The 16,621-nt window shown below is 41.2% G+C and overlaps 1 protein-coding gene across 1 annotated transcript; it reads left to right on the forward strand.

The window, feature by feature from the left end:
• The first annotated feature begins 577 nt into the window (after positions 1-577).
• Positions 578-7,608, forward strand: LOC115164373 (uncharacterized). The gene is made up of 6 exons (XM_029716786.1): positions 578-809; positions 2,223-2,365; positions 2,573-2,637; positions 3,194-3,304; positions 3,764-3,865; positions 7,022-7,608. Exons 1-6 carry the CDS (start codon positions 699-701, stop codon positions 7,282-7,284), a joined length of 795 nt encoding a protein of 264 aa, XP_029572646.1. The 5' UTR covers positions 578-698; the 3' UTR covers positions 7,285-7,608.
• The last annotated feature ends 9,013 nt before the right edge of the window (positions 7,609-16,621 follow it).

A 16,621-nucleotide genomic window follows, 5' to 3' on the forward strand; every position in this document is an offset into this window, starting at 1 on the left:
ACATTTGTCTCATTTGGCATAAAAATGTGACAAAGCTAGGGCACAACAAAACATTTAAAAGAGAAGCTTTTTTGTTTTGGGACCAAGGCAGTTGGTTGCCAGGTAACTCAAGAGAAAGTGTAAGACCCCCCCATGTCCACATACACCAAACCACGGGCTGCATCCCTCTTCATCCTGCAACGTTGTTTTTACTGTGGTCCTATTCCAAACCAGACACAATGTACATGCTATTGATCATTTAATTATTTAGCTTGTTGCTACATGTAACAAAAGTTCCTTCAAACAAAAGCAAGTGAGAGAGGCCCTTTTCACCATAATGTGGATGTTATCATTTAGCTGGTATCCAGGCTATCCGTTTGAATTCATTAAAGGACAATAGTCCCAAACAGAAGCTTCTTTTTAGAGTGCTCTGGTCCCTAGCTAATAGATGGTGTCTGCTCAGTCAGGGAGGGGACATCCATTCAGAGTTATATAAGACAAGTCTGGAAATGAATGCTGATTTAGCCCTCCATTTACCCATTCAAGCAGTGAAGCATGTTGAAAGCCTCCCCTCTTCCTCCTCCACATTGCCCCTTATGCAACAGTGTTTTTGTCTAAGCCTCTGGGAGGCATATGCCCCAGCAGTAGAGGTGTTCTGCTCTAGCTGTACTGTACGATCGTCCTCAGTGTCTCTGCTCCATCTCTCTCTACCTCTCTCTATGGCTGTTCAGCTGGTTGTAGCTCTCCTGGCTCTAGCCTCTCTGAGTGCTGCATCTGTACCGGACTGTAAAGAACTGGTCAAACCCCTGGTACTGGAGGACCATACCGAGGTAAGTTGTGATCATAATACTAAATATTATATTTTGGACCTAATGAATACGTCTCAGATGACACCCTACTCCCTATCCGGCAAACCTACTTTGGACAGTGACAGATGCTGGGAAGTATTTATTAGGATCCGCAATTTACTCTTACTGGGGTTTCCAAAACAGGAAACACAAATAAAATAAATAATATATAGCACATTTACACTACAATTTAACCATTCAGCGGACGCTCCCATCCAGAGCAACCCACAGCTAGTGCATTCATCTTAAGATGCTGAGACAAGCACATACCACAGTCATACCACGTATCACATACATAATGCAAAATACAATACAAAATGCATATAAATGTCTGTGTATCTTCACAGTTCCTGTCGTGCTGCAAGGTGGTCTTTTATCTGTTCTTTGAGTCTGGTTTTGTTGCTAGCTTGAGTTACCTGCTGTGGCAGAGTTCCATGTAGTCATGGCTCTATTTAATACTGTGTTTCCCAGCCTCTGTTCTGGACCTGGGGACTGTGAAGAGACATCTGGTTGCATGTCTTGTTGTACCGATGAGTGTCTGAACTGTGTGCCAACTGCTTCAACAGACAGTTCGGTACCTTCAACACATCAATCCGTTGCACAAAGACCAATAGTGGTGCAGTCAATCTCTCCTCTTTGAGCCAGGAGAGATTGACATGCATGTCATTCGTACTCCGTGTACATCTAAGTGCAATACGTGCTGCTCTGTTTTGCACCAACTGCAATTTGCCTAATTCCTTCTTTGCTGCCCCTGACCACACAACTGGACAGTAGTGGAGGTGTGACAAAACTAGGGTCTGGTTGACTGAGATAGAGAAAGCAGAGCAACGCCTTATCATAGACAGACCTCATCACATTTTAGTAACCGTCATAAGTCATAATTATGTTTTGACCATCATAGCTTGCCATCTAGGTTGACACCCAGCAGTTGTCTCCTCAACTTGCTCAATAGCCACATTCAGTAATAGATTCAGATGAGGATTAGGGTTGTGAGTGATTTGTCCCAAAAATGATGCTTTTAGTTTGAGATGTTTAGCACCAGCTTATTGCTAGTTACCCATTCTAAAACCTATCAGTTATTTGACTGTTGCGTCGTCAGAGTACATAGACACATAGGCTTTATTGAAGGAAGGTCATAAGTAAACACCGAAAACAATAAATGGTCCAAGCCCTGTGGTACTCCACACACTCCATTAAAGAAAACCCTGTGTCTTCTATTGGATAGGTAACTGTACATCCATGATAAGGCAGGGGATGTTGATCCATAATACCTACACTTTTGTTTTACTATACTACCCTTGTGTTTCTTCCAACTTCAAATGGTCCAAATTGGTATAGGATGAGGCAATTTGATGGTATGAAACTCATGTGTTTTTCCTTGTCTGTGACTGGCAGCTCTATGGCAAATGGGTGTATGTGATGGGGTCTGCGGATCATTTATTCTTCCAAAATGCTTTGGGGACTCTGAAAAGCTCCTGGATAGACCTGTCGGCTACATCGGACCATAAAGTAGTCACCCTAAGATGGGGAGACCGCATGTAAGTCTGGCTATATTGTGGATATGAATGCAGACTTTAATGAATGTCATAGTAGTTTGGAATGGGCTTTATTAAATATCAGGAAAGTATGTGCAATGGTAGACATTTCATTTCACCTTTCTCTGAAAGCAAAGACAACGTTTCAAATTGGCACCTAAGCAATGAATCATACAACATGCTAACACGTTTTCCAAAATGTTCCATCAGTGATGGCAAATGCGTCATGGGTACAACACATGCTACCATCTCCGGCACCACTTCCACAGTACACAGTAAGTGACCTGTGCTCTACTAGCCTGGTTGCCATATCTGTCTGTGCTTTAGCCAACACCCTCCTCTGGCGTTGTTATGCCAAATAGGACGTCGACAAAGGAGCAAGTTGGCTGAAGCAGAAATAATCTGGCAACCTGGCTAGTGCTCTACATCTGAGGGATGAAAACATTTAGCTGCTCAACAAGAGAGGGGCTTTATCCACTTAACTATTATTGTGTATATTGCCTTGTCATTATGCCATGTTATGTATTCACTGTATGTCATCGTATGCCTGTAAAGATAAATAACAAATAAAATGTACTGTTACTGTATTTTACAGTCCGGTATTTTTTACTTGGAAATTACATGGTAATCATGTAGCAATAATAATTACATTTTATTTTCTTTGGTAGTCACTGAAACAAGCACCAAAAAGTAACCTGCCATTTGGTGTAAGGTACTTACCAACTGTTGAATTTGTGTACTGTAACAGCTGAAGCAGGACAGAAAAAAAAGCGTTACCAAATGTCCTAATCATAATGGATAAGGCATTGTATTTTATTTGTGGGTCCACAGTTCATTTGTCTGAACACAAAGGCCAGTACCTGGAGACCTGCCCTGACTGCCTGCTTTGGTCAGACACATCTCGTAATGGAGATGTTACTGGCAGATACCTGCTCCTGTTCAGTAAGTCCTATCAATCAATCAATTGGTTTGAGTAAGTCCATCCCCAAAATTGTCTGGACCCATCTGGATGTGCTTTAACCAATTCCTAACTGCTGGTTCAGTGTCATGACAAATGTATGGCATGACAACGATGGTCAGAGTTGGCTTAAGCACATACAGATCTGGGATCAGGCTAACCCCACTTATTGACATTGATAAATAGTAGCAGTTTAGGCATGCTATACTCCAGACAAAGCATTGTGAAAGCCTGGAGTTGACCCTACATCGATAAGTTGTTAAAACGGTATCTTTCTGTCAAAGGGATCGGTCACTATTTCAGAACCAGTGAGATATATTCAATGCTTTGAAAGACTTAATGGAAGATGAGCCTTTTGTTGTCTGTTACCAGCCCTAAAAGATTACACCAGCAAGATACTGTAGGTCAGCTCACCAGCCTCTCTCTCGCTCTCCCTCTCTCAGCAAGGACAGGGAAAATGGATCACACATACCTGGACACCTATAAGAAACAGGCAGAGTGTCTGAACTTCCCAGAGAAACACCAGACCTACGATGGAAAAACAGGTCAGCGGTTCTCTTTGCTCCTCATCTTTTTATTATCTTTTATAGATGGTAAAAAATCTACAAAATGTGAAACTTGTGTTTGAGGGAATTTAAATCATAAGAGCAGTCACAAGTCCCTCTTTAAATGTATCTTGTGCAGACAGAGAAAACAATCGCCATTCCATTGTCAGGATTTAGTTCCACAGTAATACAGGCTCATCTTGTTTTCAGCACCATTAAAGGCCAAAATGCCGTCAAAAAATAATAATTCTGCATTTTTTATAATATTGTACAACAGCTGATGAAACTAACACTAAGTGTTAAGAAATTTGAACAGTGTTATTTCCTGATTGTAGATTGTATTTTCAACCAGCAACTAAGGACTTTCTTATCAGCAGGTTTTGCATGGGTGGAGTTTTGATATAGACCAATTAAAGAGTTCCAAAGTTCTATGCCAATAACAGCTAGTTTTCAGATTACATATCCCTCCCCCGCAAACCACTACCAGACAGTCCTAGCTAAATTATTGCTTGAGAAATATTTTTGTTTCTTTTTTTACCATTGTAATGGAACACTATTACAGTAAATTTCTTAAATTGTTACCCAGAAATTATTTACATTTTGAGATAGTGATGGCTGCATTGGGCCTAAAGACCTGAGTTGCAACTAGGCCTACTGCAAAAACCAATGACAATGGCCGTTATTCACAAGCAAACCACGGACTACTGCTTCACTGTGACAGAATCATGCAAAACCACAAGGGGGAGACATCACTACCTTAATATACACTGAGCATATAAATAATTTCCATGACAGACTGACCAGGTGAATCCAGGTGAAAGCTATGATCCCTTATTGATGTCACTTGTTCAATCCACTTCAAATCAGTGTAGATGAAGGGGAGGAGACAGGTTAAAGAAGGATTTTTAAGCCTTGAGACAACTGAGACATGGATTGTGTATGTGTGCCATTCAGAGGGTGAATGGGCAAGACAAAAAAATCTAAGTGCCTTTGAACAGGGTATGGTATTAGCTGCCAGGCCAGGCGTACCGTTTTGTGTCAAGAACTGCAACGCTGCTGGGTTTTTCATGCTCAACAGTTTCCTGTGTGTATCAAGAACGGTCCATCAACCAAAGGACATCCAGCCAACTTGACACAACTGTGGGAAGCAAGTCACAGGCCAGCCAGCATCCCTGTGGAACGCTTAACACCTTGTAGCATCCATGTGAGGCTTTTCGAAGGGCAAAAGGGGGGTGCAACTCAATATTAGGAATGTGTTCCTAATGTTTGGTATACTCAGTGTAAATGCTATGTAATTTTAGTGGCCATTACATATAAAGCAGACTCGATTCCCTGTGGTAAAGACACAGCTGGGAACAAAAGTAGGCCTGCGTTATAGAGAATATGCAATTGGGGCAGGAAATGGAAATTATACAAAAATCTGTGACACTGAGAAGTGGTACATCCATTATATCCTCAGTTTTATCCCCAAAAATTTGGGATGTATGCCAGCAAAGCCACTACCCAACACAACACTAAACAATGCATTAATTGCACTATAAACGGTGACCACAAACCGTTGGGGCCTACATAAAGCTGTCCCAACAGCAGAGCTTTCTTTTCAGCACCATGGAGTGAATCCTTACTACTGCTACACCTGGCTATCAGCGGAGCATTATCTGGCAGCGAAACAGTTCATTCAGCCTCATTTAATGCCTTTAAAAAAAACATAGCTGATATGGTTGACTTGCTTAAGCAAATTAGTTTTCTACTGACAATTGAGATGTACAAACTATGGCATAAGGGGACAACGAGTGGAAAAGAGGCAATCCGTAATTTCAATTAAGACATTAATGAGCGAACTAGGACGGACGTAGTCAATATAATTATTTGTTCAGCACTTTTTGAAATGTCAAGTGACAGAATTCAGAACATGGGCCGTTCTTACATTATTCTCCCTGTAAGTCAGAACCATAGGATAAATAAAGGGGGCATATAAGCAAACAATGAAAGCTTTTACAATATTCGATGATTACATTTCTCTAAAACATGCTACATGTGCACCACCAAGTCAGAACAGTAGGCTAAATGATGAGGGGAAAAGGAACCAAATTATTAGGGTGAGGCACATGGGCTACTAACAACTTACTACACAACATACACTGAGTATTACTTTCTTAACTACAGCATACACATCTCCCTGGCATATGACATCATTTATGTATAATTTTTGGACTTTACCTTGTTGTGATCACTTGAACAGGAAGGTGGCGCGGCGGTCCTTTGAGCAAATTTTGTCATCAAAATCTGGCATTTTCTCCATTTATGGTGCTTTCAAGACAACTGAGAACTCTGGAAAAAAACAAGGTTGAAACATGATGATGTCAGTGATCTTCAGGTCGGAGCTCTAGAAAGAGGCCAGAGTTCCCGACTTGGAATTCTGAGTTAGATGACCGTTCAAAAATGTATTTTCCCAGTCGGAGCTCATTTTTTCCCCCAAGTTCCCAGTTGTCTTGAACTCACTGAAAACAGATTTCCCAGTTCCGAGTTTCCAGTTGTTTTGAACGCAGCAGAAGTCATGCTGGATCGATAGCATCATGATGTTGGTGTTGAATGTTTATCCTTTTAAGCTTGGAAAAGAGATCCTTAATCCTAGACTTCAGTCCAATCAAAGCTACGGCAGATATAACGTGATTTGATGTCAGTTTATCTGTGGCCAATGATCTGGAGCCTTCTTGGATGGGCACTTCTAATGTAACTCTATGGCACCACTCAAGGGGCTTGAATTTTTGAGCTCTCCCTGTAGATGTTGCGGCGACGTAGCGTCCCCATGAGTGACAGAACACTGAGCCAATCACGGCGCAAATAGATTACATTACCAACCCCTGCGCTCCGTATATTCCGCTGGCTGCCCCACCACCACCGAAAGCACTGAGCTAGGCTGAAACACTTGCATTTTGGAGCTGCCTTACTTAAAGCAAAAAAGTTTGTATGCGGCTTTGTTAACTCAATTATTATTATTATTATTTGTTTTACATTGTTTGCAAACTGATGTGTGACACGTATTCATGCCCAAATAACATGCAAAACAATTTGACAATTTTTTGCTAAACAGGTGGGGCTCCACCTGCCATTCAGGTCGCCACTGAATATCCTCACACTTTCTCTGTATTTCAGAGCTGTGCCCTGATGACAAGGAGGAGAAGAAGGTGGTGGAGGAGAAGGTGGTGGTGGAGGAGGAGAAGGAGATTATGGAGGAGGAGAAGGCTACGGAGGAGGAAAAGGCTACAGAGGAGGAAAAGGCTACAGAGGAGGACAAGGCTACAGAGGAGGAAAAGGCTACAGAGGAGGACAAGGCTACAGAGGAGGACAAGGCTACAGAGGAGGACAAGGCTACAGAGGAGGAAAAGGCTACAGAGGAGGAGAAGACAACGAAGTGAATAAGAGAACCAGATCCTCACCGTGTTGCCCAACAAAACCTCCCTTTAGTGGAACTTTGATCCCATAACCACTAACCAAATACCACTCGTACTTCCATGCACTTTAAATCATGTCTTACATATGCGTTTTTAAATCATGTCTTACATACTCATGACAAGTTCTATGTGCTGTAATATTACAATGTATTGTTAAAAAATGCTAAAGTGTTTACCATGAACTGTTTGTCTTTTTACTGTTTATTTGATAATAGTTCAAGGTATCTTAAATAACAAAGCATGACTGTTCAAACAAAGACATTTAAATAAACACATTCAACCTTGTAACTTTTTTCCTTTGAAGTTATAAGATTTGAACATAACACTGGGTGTACAATGTAAAACTTCCTGTACACATCTAGGTTACATGGGCTATATTGAGAAGTGAGTTAAAGGACAATTCCACTCAAAAATGTTTCATTAGTCCACTGTTGATACGGTCCCAAAATGTTTAGCATGTCAGCAATCAAGTTTAAGATAACTTTCAAAATACAAAACAAGCATCATACTGTGACACTTTCTGTATTTTGAAAGTTCTATATCCTGAAAACTTGATTGTTTGAGGTCTTCCGAGTGGTGCAGCGGTCTAAGGCACTGTATCTCAGTGCAAGAGGCGTCACTACAGTCCCTGGTTCGAATCCAGGCTGAATCACATCCGGCCATGAGTCCCATAGAGCGGCGCACAGCGTCGTCCGGGTTTGGTCGTCATTGAAAATAAAAATTTGTTCTTAACTGACTTGCATAGTTAAATAAAATAAAAACATTGCTGACATGCAAAACATTTTGAGACTGTATCAACAGTGGACTAAAGAAACATACTAAAAGTTTGACTGGTATTTTCCTTTAAGAAATCCGCCAACTACTTCTATACTTAACTTGAAACGTGTAGAGATTTAAACTATGCATGTTAATACTGTGGTTTTGAAACACAGCATGACAATATGGACCATTTCTTCAAATGTGGAGTGCATAGTAATAGACATTGTCATATACACTGAGTGTACAAAACATGCTCTTTCCATAAGATAGACTGACCAGGTGAACCCAGGAGAAAGCTATGAACCCTTATTGAGGTCAACTATTAAATCCATTTCAATCAGTGAAGATGAAGGGGATTTTTCAGCCTAAATTCACCAGATAGGGGAATGGGCAAGACAAAACATTGAATTATCTTTGAACGGGGTATGGTAGTAGGTGACAGACGCACCGGTTTAAGTATGTTAAGAACTGCAACGCTGCTGGATTTTAAACGCTCAACAGTTTCCTGTGTGCATCAAGAATGGTCCACCACCCAAAGGACATCCAGCCAACGGCAGGCCAGTGGTCAAAAACAGGTAATTGATGAAAGAGGACAAAGGAGGCTGACACAAATTGTGATCCATAAAATAATGCACAACTCGTCGTATCTTGCTGTTCCTGCTGTTTTACGCTGATGGGAGGACTAGGGTATGGTGAAAACCCCTTTGTACATGCATCCATCATACCGTGTGTCTCCATCTGCGAATAGTTTTTTCCTCTGCAGGATAATGCCACGAGGCTAGGATTGTCTAGGAATGGTTCCACAAACATGACAGTGAATTCAGCTGATCTCAATCCAATTGAGCATATGTGGGATGAGATGGAACAAGCTATTCAGATTTGAGATCTACTACCAGCCAACTTGACACAACTGTGGGAAGCATTGGAGTCAACATGGGCCAGCATCCTTGTGGAACGCTTTTGACACCTTGTAGAGTCCATGCCCGACGAATTGAGGCTGTTCTGAGGGCAACTTAATATTAGGAAGGTGTTCTTAATGCTTTGTACACTCAGTCCATGTAGAGTGCACACTAACAACATTACTCAATATACAGTTGCAGCAACAAAGCATCTGTAGAATTGTACATACTGGTAGACTGGCATTAAAATATGTCCCTTGACATTACGCAAACAAGGAAAAAACTAAGAAAATTATTAAGACAATTAAAGAGAAGTGCAATTAATTCCAGTTTTGCCACCTGATGAGCTGGACACAGTAAACAGCGGCAGCATCTCCTTGTCTCTTTACTTTCAGCTGAATTTGACTAAAGTACTGGACAGGTGAGAGCAAATGCCTGGTAGGCATCCACATGTTGCCTTCATCTATAATTTACAATGTTTTCAGTTCAGTGCAAATTAAGAGAAGTAGACGAGGAGAGGAAGCCACTCTAGACTATCGAGATGCAGTCCTAGAGTGATCAAATTCTCAGCCCAAAGCATCAGGCCATGATGTCTGAGAGCTGAGCTCTGCCCCTGGCCCGGCCTGTCTGCAGCCTGTCTCTGGCACGAACCAAAGTAGTAGATGAGGGGTCCAGGCAGCAGCTGAGGCTGCCCACCATTGTGTCCATGGGCCAGCTTGAGATAATGCACCAGGAGAGGGACATTGGTGGGGGTGAAGCAGGCCACAAACACCACCAGCACCGTCACTGCCATCACCACTGCCCGCGTCTTCCTGGAGTGGTTCTCCATGTTGGCAACGGCCAGGGCCTGCACGATCCGGACCTAGCACACGGCGGTGAACACCAGAGGGATGAAGAAGAAGATGGAGTAGATGGGGAAGAAGTAGTAGTAGTAGGCACAGAGCTTATCTACATCCTGCACGTCATGGCAGGTGGCGATGTCCATGTCCGGGAGGTGGATGGTCTGTCTGGAGAGTAGGAGGGGGTGTCACTCCTCCCATTGCCAATAGCCGCATGGCCCCACAGACCACAGCGTCCGTCTGAGAACATGTCATTACAAAGTGCCTAATTAATGCTAGATGAGAAACCGCAACTTCATGGTGTGCAACACACACCTCACTGTAAACATGTATAGGTGGTAGTATATAGCAAGCAAGCCACAACAGACAAGTGTAGGTGAGAGTGGGGTAAGTTGAGCCAAAGGGTTAGTTTAGCCACCTGTTGTTTCAAGGAAACCATACACAAAATGAATCATGTGACCAAATATTTAAGAAGAGGTCCTCATTTCATTGAGTTTGTGAAGGAAAGAAAAACATGGAAAAAGTGATAAGCAAGTTAGGTCCCCAAAACAGATTTGTACAAAGTCAAATGAGTGTGTTAGAGGTTTCATGGTGCTTGCATCTAAACCAAAGTAGATCATTTAAGTTTGTTTATACATCAGTTGGGGTCTCTATAAGCTACAACATGAGGTCTTAAACCTAGCAAAAGTGCTTCCTTGTAGTTGTGTTGGGTAACAGTCAAAATGTTTGCCATGGGGTAAGTTGAGCCAATGGCCACCATACAAAGGATGATCCCATTTAGTCTGTTTTATGCCTGATATGCATAGTATTTTTGCAATGTGTCATGCATATGAACTCAATTCTGTTCATTTTGTATTGTTACTGAGAAGACATCCTCATGTCCCGTGTATACAAACGTAAAACAAACAGGAGTCTAGCCCCCCCCCTTGAGATTCTTTAAAGAGCAGCCAAGGAATTGAGAGAAGGGAAGAAGTCAGATCACCCAGCAGCAAGGGATGAAAAAAATGGACTGAATGACACTTCATTGAACTAAAAAGAAAATGAACACGTACCTGTGCGAAAGAGGCTTAGAGTAACAGAGGCACACAAGGTCTTATCTGATGACATGGAGTCTGAGCTTGCTAAACATATCAAGAATTTTGAGGAACAGTTTCATGGCCTTCAAATGCAGAGAACTTGCCTACGAATTGACACATCGAAACAACATCCCTGTCCCAGACAACGGGTCAAGAAATGGAAGGGTAAGTCATATTGAACAGAATCTATATTTGAATGTAGGCATACAATATACCACACCCCCATTCTATTAATTAAACCAACCAGCACCATCACCCACTGCTACAGGATACCATTACCCACTTACCCCAAGGCAGCACAACTTACCCCGTCCCTATGCACAAAGTACATAATGGTGTCCTGTGACAATGGGTGATGGTGCTGGTCCAAGAGACCATTTTTTTTGGACAAGCTATGTTTTCAAAAAGTACGCTACATGGCCAAAAGCAAATGGACACCTGCTCAAAACATCTCATTCTAAAATCATGGGCATTAATATGGAGTTGGTCCCCCCTTTGCTGCTATAACAGCCTCCACTCTTCTGGGAAGGCTTTCCACTAGATGTTGGAACATTGCTGCGGGTACTTGCTTCCATTCAGCCACAAGTGCATTACTGAGGTCATGCACTGATGTTGGGCAATTAAGCCTGGCATGCAGTCGGCATCTGCCAAACCCAGATCCGTCTGTTGGAGTGCCAGATGGTGAAGCGTGATTCATCACTCCAGAGAACGCATTTCCACTAGCAGCAAGCTTTACACCACTCCAGCCAACACTTGGCATTGCGCATGATGATCTTAGGCTTGTGTGCGTCTGCTCAGCCATGGAAACCCACTTCAAGACACTCCCGAAGAAACAGTTATTGTGCTGACATTGCTTCCAGAGGCAATTTGGAACTCTGTCCTGAGTGTTTCAACCGCGTACAGACGATTTTTATGCGCTTCAGAACTCGGCTGTCCGTTCTGTGCGCTTTTGTGGCCCGCCACTTTGCATTGACCGGGGCAGCTCTGGCAGGGCAGAAATGTTATGAACTGACCTGTTGGAAAGGTGGCATCCTATGATGGAGCCACATTGAAAGTCACTGGCCTCTTCAGTAAGGCCATTCTACTGCTAGTGTTTGTCTATGGAGATTGCATGGCTGTGTGCCCGATTTTATAATCCTGTCAGCAACAGGTGTGGCTGAAATAGCCGAATCCACTAATACTCTTGGCATGTAGTGTATTTTTACATGAATTCTGATTATTTCTAGGGATACACAACAGCCTGAGATATATGTAGATATCTTTGTTAGAAAGAATACTATACATTTCTCTTGACGTAGTGATGCTGAAGGTAAAAAAACTACTCAACTTACCCTACTCTGCCCTAAGTTTGCTCTGTGTGCTGTCCTACCAGGTTCAAGGTATATTAATATACTGTACACAAAAAAGTGTGTCATAGTCAGTTGTGGAAAAATTACCCAATAGTCATACTTGAGTAAAAGTAAAGATACCTTAATAGAAAATGACTCAAAAGTCACCCAGTAAAATACTTGAGTAAGTCTAAAGTATTGTTTTATATATTCTTAAGTATTAAAAGTAAAGGTAATTGCAAAAATATACTGTAGTATAAAAAGTAAAAGTATAAATAATTTCACATTCCTTATATTAAGCAAACTGACAGCACAATTTTCTTATTTTAATGTATGGATAGCCAGGGGCACATTCCAACATTTTCTTTAGGAATGTAGTGAATTAAAAGTTGCCAAAAATATAAATAGTACAGTACAGATACGACCAAAAACGAAGTGGTACGTAATACACTTCAAGTACTTTACACCACTGGTCATAACTCATTGCCGCCGCTGTCTATGCGCCCTCTGCGGGAAAACCCGTGGATATTGCTCTGCAGGTAGCAGTTTGAGTCCGAGGGTTAGTTAATATGTTGACAATATACAAACACATTTTTTTCAAAATTCTGTACGATGCGACAACGTATCAAACAGCGTTGTTCATGTTGACAACTCGCAACAGAACATCGGTTTTCGTTTGCGCATGAAACGCATTATCCGTGTAGAATTCATCGCAATTGTCTTCAAAACCCATTAAAGTCCATCTTCCTTTTCACTAACAGGTTAAAAATACAACAAACTTTGCCATTGAGACTGGTATTCTGTTGATACTTCTGATTTTCCAGGCAATGCGCAAATTGGCCATGTCACATTTCAACCGAGGTAAAGTCGGTTTCAAGTTGGATATTCGACGCAGTGTTGCCAACTAATTTTCAGGGTAAGTTGCTAGAGACAGGTTGATTTGTTGCTAAAAGTTGCTAAATGAAGTTGGGATGTCATTGCGTTATAAGTAAAACTGCGGCATTACGTAGAATACACAATAACGTTACTCAAATTGATTTGAAGTTTGTTCAGGTAAAGACTCCCACTCTTTTCTGTACAATTTTGATTGAGACATGCTGATTGATGTTGTAAGTTCTGTTCAAGATCAAACATTCGTGACCAACTATATAAATTGGGTTTGGCTTGTCGAACCCGTACGACTGCTGCTGCAGTCAGCCAACAATGATTTGCAATTTGCTGAAATTGCTGCAGCCTGTGCTGCAGCCTGTGCTGAGCTGAGCGCCTGCTGGTGACGTCACTCACAATGCACTTTTGCAGCCAGGCACATGTGTTGTGACTGAGTGTGTGACAGAGAAAATCGTTTGTGTCATTTAGAGGGAAAATGCGTGCATTTTAGCTTTGAGTCACTTTTCAAAAGTTGATAAAAGTTCCAAATACATTTTTAAAAGTAGCGAAATTTGTTGCTAGGTGCTGATTGAAAAAAAAGTTGCCAGGGTAGTCTGAAAAGTTGCTAAATCTAGCAACAAAATTGCTAGGTTGGCATCACTGATTGGGACCGTCAACATAGTGACAAATCAAATTTTTCACATTTCAATAGCTCTTTAACCATTACTCCTAACACTTTCAAAACTGGTTGTAGCTAACCCGATGGCATAGACACACATTGCACATCCTTTAGTTTGTCCATTTTCATCTCACATGGTTTTACCTGAATTTTTCTAAATTTAGATTTTCAATAGCTCCTTGGTCATGTGACCTACTGACTTCAAACAAGGTTCAGAATGTCCACTGACTATACCTTCATATTGCACACCCTTTAGTTTGTCCATTTTTATCTCACATGGTTTTACATGAATTTTTCAAAATGTAAAATTTCAATAGCTCCTTGGTCATGTGACCTAATGTCCACTGACTACCCTTCTATATTGCACACTTTTGTTTGTGTACTGTAAAATCACACGGTGTAACCTACCTTTTTCATAGTTTCAAATTTGCAATAGCTCCTTGGTCATGTCAATTACACACCTAAGAAGCATGCAGTGGATATACACCCATATTACATAACCTCTAGTCATGTATCTTCTATATTGTTGTACATTAATATTAATTTGACAATTAGGGGGTTCAGTCCAGTGTTGTGTTTACCCTTTTCTTTAATATTTATCTGCAATAATTGCTGGGTTCTAAGTTCTTGTTTTTTTATTTTTCCACAGTATTTAACAGTGGTACACAATAGGAGAGAGACAGATAATATCTCCCTTCGTCGTTAATATCAACCATAAAGGAAAAGGGCAAAGTACGAGAGTCATGCTATTAATTGTCCAAAGCAGGGATGGAGAGTGAGCTAGTGAGGTAGGCTGCAGTGGGTTTGCTGGTCAATACATATACTGAACATGTAACCACAGTAATGGTGGCCAGTAAATCAATGAATAAAAATGAAATATTGACAAATTAAAACAGAAATTGTAGACCTTTAATTTTTAACAACATGTCAACAGACACTTAACTTCAATTAAGTATGAACCATTTCACAGTGTTAACTTTCTCTTTATCCCTGGTTGATGTACATTTCAGAGCCTCTTCAGTGTGGATGGGTATAGCATACATTCTCAAGAACAAAGACTGCACTTCCAGTTTGTGTTCTTTACTCTGTTGAGCTATTTGTCTTCATTCCTAGTTACAGCACATGGAACCACCGTTGGCATTCAATCTAAAACAAAACAAAGTGTAACATGTTATAAATAATATCAAATATCAATGCAGTATGACAAATGATGAATTAGCCATCCTATTGTGTTATAAATTGTCTTGCATGCTGTCACCGTTGTCAAAAGATTATAAACATGTTAAATAAAGTTACTAACCCAGTCAGTCCTTGGGCCACATCCAGGTTATTTATCAGTGGCACACAAGAAGCAGTTGTTGGCTTTGTTGAACTCTGAAATCATAGGCATGAACTTAACATATGGCTGTCCGACACAACTACATAAAAATAAAGAATTTACATTTACTTTGAATTAAATGTCATTACATACCAGACATTTTTAGTATATCTTTAGCCATTTCTTTTCGCAGTTGCTCCATGTGTTTTTGAAGGTTCCATATCAATTTGGGAGGGGATGTTGGGGAAGTTCTGTGCAACTTTTTTGACCTAATTGTCACATAACAGCTAACCATTCATTATTGAAAATATAACTATCAAACCTGCATTACAAAGGACAGACATAAGACATTCCCACATACAGTATTTAAAAAATATATATATTTCACCATTATTCAACCAGGTAAGCCAGTTGATAACAAGTTCTCATTTACAACTGCGACCTGGTCAAGATAAAGCAAAGCAGTGTGACACAAACAACACAGTTACACAGGGAATAAATAAATGTACAGTCAATAACACAATACAAAAGTCTATATACAGTGTGTGCAAATGAAGTAAGATTAGGGAGGTAAGGCAATAAATAGGCCGTGGTGGCGAAATAATTACAATTTCACAAATAAACACTGGAGTGAGATGTGCAGAAGATGAATGTGCAAGTAGAGATACTGTGGTGCAAAGGAGCAAAAAATAAAATAATATGGGGATGAGGTAGTTGGAAGGGCTATTTACAGATGGGCTATGTACAGGTGCAATGATCTGTAAGCTGCTCTGATAGTTGATGCTTAAAGATAATGAGGGAGATATGAGTCTCCAACTTCAGTGATTTTTGCAATTTGTTCCAGTCATTGGCAGCAGAGAACTGGAAGGATTCCGGCCAAAGGAGGAATTGGCTTTGGGGGTGACCAGTGAAATATACCTGCTGGAGCGCGTGCTACAGGTGGGTGCTGCTATGGTGACCAGTGAGTTGAGATAAGGCACGCTTTACCTAGCAAGGACTTATGGATGACCTGGAGCCAGTTGGTTTGGCGACAAATATGAAGCGAGGGCCAGCCAACGAGAACATACAGGTCGCCGTGGTGGGTAGTATATGGGGCTTTGGTGACGAAACGGATGGCACTGTGATAGACTGCATCCAATTTGCTGAGTAGAGTGTTGGAGGCTATTTTGTAAATGACATCCCCGAAGTCAAGGATCGGTAGGGTAGTCAGTTTAACGAGGGTATGTTTGGCAGCATGAGTGAAGGATGCTTTGTTGCGAAATAGGAAGCCGATTCTAGATTTAATTTTGGAATGGAGATGCTTAATATGAGTCTGGAAGGAGAGTTTACAGTCTAACCAGACACCTAGGTATTTGTAGTCGTCCACATATTCTAAGTCAGAACTGTCCAGAGTAGTGATGCTAGGCGGGTGGGCAGATGCGGGCAGTGATCGGTTGAAGAGCATTCATTTAGTTTTACTTGCATTTAAGAGCAGTTGGAGGCCACGGAAGGAGAGTTGTATGGCATTGAAGCTCGTCTGGAGGTTAGTTAACACAG

The sequence above is a fragment of the Salmo trutta genome, chromosome 27 (genome assembly GCF_901001165.1).
Source record: "Salmo trutta chromosome 27, fSalTru1.1, whole genome shotgun sequence".
Taxonomy (NCBI): domain Eukaryota; kingdom Metazoa; phylum Chordata; class Actinopteri; order Salmoniformes; family Salmonidae; genus Salmo; species Salmo trutta.